The sequence below is a fragment of the Corvus kubaryi genome, unplaced genomic scaffold, assembly GCF_017639235.1.
Source record: "Corvus kubaryi isolate FWS band 111438036 unplaced genomic scaffold, C.kubaryi_AGA036_p1.0 37361, whole genome shotgun sequence".
Classification (NCBI taxonomy): Eukaryota; Metazoa; Chordata; class Aves; order Passeriformes; family Corvidae; genus Corvus; species Corvus kubaryi.
Genome location: NW_024581118.1, coordinates 194,333 through 200,123, shown reverse-complemented (window position 1 = coordinate 200,123; position 5,791 = coordinate 194,333). Strand labels below are relative to the sequence as shown.

The following is a 5,791-nucleotide window of genomic DNA, read 5'->3' as shown; positions in this document are numbered from 1 at the left end:
GGCTTGGTTGTTTACATTCCCTGCTACCTCTTCTGTGAGAGAGAAAAATCTCTCACGGACTTAGAAAAATAACAAGAAGATCCTCACTAACAGCATTTTTGTACCTACACCCTTCATATTATGGTTTTGAGGCTATTGGTAATATTACTTTTCTCCTTTTCCACTTGGAACTGGAAAACCAGAAGAAATCATGACTGTTTCCAAATTCTCTTATGAGAACTCTGTGATATCAAAAGCCAAAAATATTTGATATACGTGATATACAGAGAGCAGTCAGTGACACCGTGGCTCAGGTAGTTTTTCTTCTTGAATTTCAGTAATTCAATATGCCGCACAAGAGCCATGAGTGCTCTGGCACTCTGGCTTTTTGAAGCAAAGCACAGATCCATGCACTGGCACAGAAAACTCACTGCAGGCTTCGTTTTTACTGGGAGAATGTACATGTCATTTCAAGTTAATTTTTGGTTTTCTGTATCCCAGCTGTTTAAGCTCCTCACTAGCATGTCAGTCCTTGTTTAGACTGTGCTATTCATCAAGTGCAGGCAAGGATTATTGCTTCCCCACTTAACTGGCCATGATGGATTAGATATTAAAAACCAGACTGAATGTTATTAGCAGGACTTTCATGCTTGACACTCCTTAATATGTAAAGCACTAAGCACATAAATAAAACCATCAGTTGTGATTTGTAGATGCTAAAAAGTCCATGGATCCTTCTCCCTCCACAACCTGCGGCTGAGCTCCCAGACACACTTTCACTTTTTTTAACACCTGGGTGTTCCCTTAAGAGCTTATTAACTTTTTTACCAGTTCTTAAAAGCAATATGAAATTAGTATAATAGGGTATCCTGAGCTGGAGGGATCACCAAGCCAAATTCCTGGCCTTGCACAGGACACCCCGAGGAGCACTCAAATTAGATCTTTATGTGAATGAACAGGGCTGTGGTGTTGAACTGTACCCAAGAGGCGCAGATGTCTTGAGGAGCTACAAAATTCATCACTGCATCAGTACCAGAATCAGCGAGACCTCCCAGAACAACCAGTAGCGTATTAATGGCAACATTTTAAAATCTTTTTTCCCAGCAATAGTAAATAATAGCTTTACAATTACAAATTAGAAACAATTCTGTAAATAGACCAGAGAAAGATCAACTGTACTCTAAAAAGGGAATTTCTTCAGCTAGGACATAACATCAAATATGCTAGTAGAACCATTTTCCCCTAATATCATAGAATATTGTACATATACTTGATAATCCAGGGTATCCTATTCTACTTCCTCACCTTGCACCCATCTCTTGCCTCCTGTTTAAATTCTGACCCATAACAGTCAGAGGAAATTAGAAAGCTTTAACAGATATTAGATCATACTCCAGATTTGTGCGTTTGATACTAAAATTAAGTATAGTTATCTTTAAAACCACTGGACTTCTGCTTCATGCTTCCAGTTTGGTGCTAGTAACATCACTGAGAACACCATGTGTGAGGGGCAAGCCAAGGAGAGCTGGTTTTGTCTGGATGAAGAGACTACAGATGTGCAAAGGGAAGGTGGCTAATGCTATAGCACATCTTCCAATGTCCATCCCTGCTGACTCTCCCATAGGTTGTTCCTGGGCCCAAACTGGAAAAGAAAAATAATTGTTTTGGTAACGGTGGCATGGAGTGACAATGCTTCATTCATTCGTTCTTCAACCTACAGAAAAGTCTGCATCAGCAGAAGGAAGTGTGTTACTGCAGCTCCACAGTAAAATTAAATTTGGAGATTAATATCGATACTCTTTAATTCAGAGCTGGATTAAAGAAGTAGTGCTTCACCCTTCCCTAGTTTTTAAGAACTCTTCATGAGAATACAAAAAATGCTGGACTTCCTTTGCAACCACCACTCTCCCACATCCCAGTAAGCACAATTACTGGTTCTGCAGTGGCATTAGTGGGGAGGTGGGGGAGGTTACTCTTGTCAGGCTTGGGAATGAAACAGGACTGGAAGAGTTTTTATCCCCTGTGTGTCAATATACTTCTGTGAGCATCAGGCAGCCAGCACTCACAATTAGCAACAGAAGCCTTCAAAATTCAAACCCAAATACAGAATCAAAGGTACAGCATGTAAGTCTTTAGAAACAAATTCTTTATTAAGAATAAAATCATACAACTTGCAGGAGATTCCCTAAGGGCATGATATATTACAGAGCTGTACTTGTACTAAGGAACCAAGAAAGATAAACAAACTGGGAAGAGGAAGAAAAGAATTTGGGAAGGAAACGCACTTTTGTTGAAGTGGAAAGACTTCACTGAACTGCCATCACTACCACCCGCCCCTGCCCGCGTCCCTGTAGCCTCCTCGGTAGCCCCTGCCTGTTCCTCGGTATCCTCCTACTCCTCCTCCTCGGTAGCCACCCTCACTTCTGTAGCCTCCCCCAGCACTACCTGGGTATCCTTTTCCCGCCGACTGCCAGCTGGAGTAGCCATAGCCACCGTAGCCTCTGCTCCTGTGGCCAGAGCTGCGCGTGTAACCTCCCCAGCCTCGGAGGCCACCACCGTTGTCATAACGAGCCATCTTGGGCGGGCGGGGGCCATCCCCGAACCTGGCAAAGAACATCATACACTTGAGGCAATCTTACAAATTCCATCTCTTAAAGATGGGAACTGCCACAATCCTCAGATAAGCCACCTCAATTTTCTGTGAACAGAATACAATAGTTGAACTACAGTTGCACTTTTGCACTTTTTCCACTTCAGAAAAGTTTCCTTTGCTTCAGAAGCAAGGCGTGGAAACAAGGGGAAACAGAGCGGTGCAAGCCCAGACAGACATGTGTTTTCTTTCCAGGAAAAGGTTTGCCCAAAATAAATATGGATTTTAAAAGATAATTTGTGTTTTGTGCTTTGGATGAGGGAATGACAGCTTTTGTTCCTGAGAGCTGTGTGTTCTTGTTGCGGAAACAGGCAGTGATGTCTCTGCATGAGGCTTTGAGTGCAAGCATTTCATGCATGCTCAGAGCATGGCACTGAAACCAAAGCCTGAAGTCCCCATCCTCACCTCTGAGCTCCGGCTCTCACCTGGTGCTGGCGGCCGTGAGTGCCATCCCTGCGGCCGCCGGCCGGGACAGCTGCCGGATCACGTTCAGCATCCGCTCGTGCGTGGGGTCCAGCTGCCGGATGATCCCAGGATCTTTGGTCACTTCCACCACAAGGGCTTCCATGGCAGCACGCAGAGCAGTGATGCAGGCGGCTGCTGCGTGCGGCATCTTCAGCTTGATCCTGCAGCACAAAGAGGGTGTTAGAGCTGCCATGACTTCCAGGGGAGCACCTGGGAAGGAAGAGGTTCTGCAGAGTGGCTTTTCCTTGAGCCAGAAACCTGCATTCTCATCTCTGAGGTTCTAATTTGTCACTGAAGGGGTGAGAAATTCAGGAGGCAAATTTGAAAATTCGGCATAGTTAAAACTTAACTATTCTTCTGGCAAAATTTGATTTTTGAAATTTAACAAAGGGCCATGAAGATGCTCTGAGGGCTGAAATCCCTCTGCTCTGGAGACAGGCTGGGAGAGCTGGGGGTGTTCAGCCTGGAGAAGGGAAGGCTCCAGGGAGGCCTTAGAGCCCCTTCCAGTGCCTAAAGAGGGCTTTCAAAAAGGAGATACGGGCAGATAGTGATAGGAGAAGCAGGAATTGTTTTAAACTGATGGAGGACAGGATTAGATTTTGGATTTAGATATTGGGAAGAAACTCTTGCCTGTGAGGGTGGTGAGGGCCTGGCACAGGTTGCCCAGAGCAGCTGTGGCTGCCCCATCCCTGGGAGTGTCCAAGGCCAGGTTGAACAGGGTTTGGAACAACCTGGTCTACTGGAAGGTGTCCACCTGAGATGAGCTTTAAAGTTCTTTCCAACCCAAACCATTCTGTGATTCTGTTATTCTATACTCAGATAAATTCAACATGTAACCTCTTGCATCAAAACAGCAAGATACAAAAATACAAAGTAAACTGAAAACATGATGCTCCAAGATTTTGAAAGGTCCAACCCTCAAATTGTTAGCAAATTAAGCTTAAGGAATTCTTGGCCTCTGTTTTACTAACTAGGGGGTAAAAGAAAAAAAAAACCAAAAAAACCCAACCATCCAGATGGTATTTGGTGATGGCCATAAAATTTACACTGCCAGAGGCATTTCTCTCCTCAAGCTGTGTTTCTGAGCTTTGAAAACAAGGTTTCTTCAGCCTTTGTCTGAGGAGGTCCAAAACACATAGTACCTTTTACCTTTCAGTTAAAGAAGAAAAAAACAGCAGTTTTTATGGAAACTACCTTGTCCTGTTTTCAGTTTAAGCAGATAATATGCATGAAACAAGACTGAAATTAACCCATCCCTTCCTCACAGGAAACAAAGATGATGCCTTCCCAACACACCTGTGGCTCATGGCTTGCTCTGGGGTCCCTGTTCTATAAAGATTTGGTCTGTGTTAGCTGCACTTCAGTCAAGGGGTGAGAACTGGATGAGCTTTGAGGTCCCAACCCAAACCACTCCATGATTCTGTGATTCTGAGCACCAAGGAGATCCATACCAGTCATCCACCAGAATGAGCTCCCCATCTGACAGGACTTTTTTGGAAGCAAAGAGAAGCAGCTGCAGTGGGCTCACCAAGGTCATGGTTTTGGCAGAGATGGCTCGTGTTCGAATCTGCAGGGGAAAGAAGAAAATGACTCTTGAAATGGAAAACAGAGCTCTACACCTTCCTTTGGACACTGAAACCAGAGAATTTTGTAAAAAAAACCCTAACAACACACAACAAGGCTAGGCATAAAGTTAGGAAATTACAACAGCATGTGCACATACAAAATTGAATGCCAGGCAGAGGTTTACAGGGGTTCAGCACTGGCTGGTGTAAAACCTCAACAAAAACTATCTTCCATTTTCAAACATTCATTTTCCATGTCTGCAGTTATGCAGCTTTTGCAAGAGACACCTCATGCTTTGCCAGCCTAAAAGTGACCAGGGCACATCTGAATTTTCCTCCCACCTTTCAATTACTGGGGCTGTGATGAAAAGCTTTAGTGGGGTCCTACTCATGCAAGTGTGGAAGTTGCCAGATGTCCGCGCAGTCAGCGCTGTGTCATGTTACACTGAGCTTGAGCTTGAACTTGAAATGAGAACTTGGACAACATCAAGCCGGAGATAACAGCACTGCTACATGGCTCCTGCCCCTCAGTTTAAAGAGGAACAGAAGAGGGAGGGCAGGGAGAGAGCTGCACACAAATCCTTCCTGCATCCCAGCCTCACCCAAGTGCTGTCTAAGATACTCTTAAACCACCATCTTATTCACTCTCCTCTTGCTGTGTGTATTTTGGTTTAATAAAGCAAAACTTTTTGAGCTCAAAAGTCTTTTGTTGGATTTAGGGGATCTCACTTGAGAGAGACGGTGAAGGTGGATCAAAGGTCTGACCCTCCTGGGATCCTGATACAAAAGGTGAAGAAGAAGCAAAGCCTCACCACAGCTCTGAGCTATGAACTGGGAATCCAGACTGTCAAGACAAGATCCCTGTACCCAAAGGACTTAAAATTCTGGTTATTACCAAACACAAGAGCATTGCCTTCCTTTGCTCCTTGAGCAGGAGTAGCTGAATTCATGATAGCCATCAATGGAGCACAGGAGAGCTCACAGGGTGTTGGGGAAGATGAAACAGGAAAGCCTTATAAATATGATTGCCTGACAAAAGATTTTGGGAATATGAAAACTATAAGCGACATCGAAATGAAAGCCATTTTTGAAATACCAAGTCTTAGTTACTGAACAACTGGAAAACAATGGT

The 5,791-nt window shown here is 44.2% G+C and overlaps 1 protein-coding gene across 2 annotated transcripts in view; it reads right to left on the bottom strand.

Annotated features, from left to right (window-relative positions):
- Positions 1 to 123: 123 nt before the first annotated feature.
- DHX9 (DExH-box helicase 9) overlaps positions 124 to 5,791 on the bottom strand; it is an 18,580-nt gene continuing 12,912 nt past the window's right edge. For both annotated transcript variants that reach the window (XM_042033963.1, XM_042033964.1), the window contains 4 exons: positions 4,546 to 4,661; positions 3,055 to 3,255; positions 2,425 to 2,582; positions 124 to 1,621 (listed from right to left, as the gene is read on the bottom strand). In XM_042033963.1, coding sequence (XP_041889897.1) covers positions 1,437 to 1,621; positions 2,425 to 2,582; positions 3,055 to 3,255; positions 4,546 to 4,661 — 660 coding nt within the window. In that variant the 3' untranslated portion in view covers positions 124 to 1,436. The remainder of the gene's footprint in view (positions 1,622 to 2,424; positions 2,583 to 3,054; positions 3,256 to 4,545; positions 4,662 to 5,791) is intronic.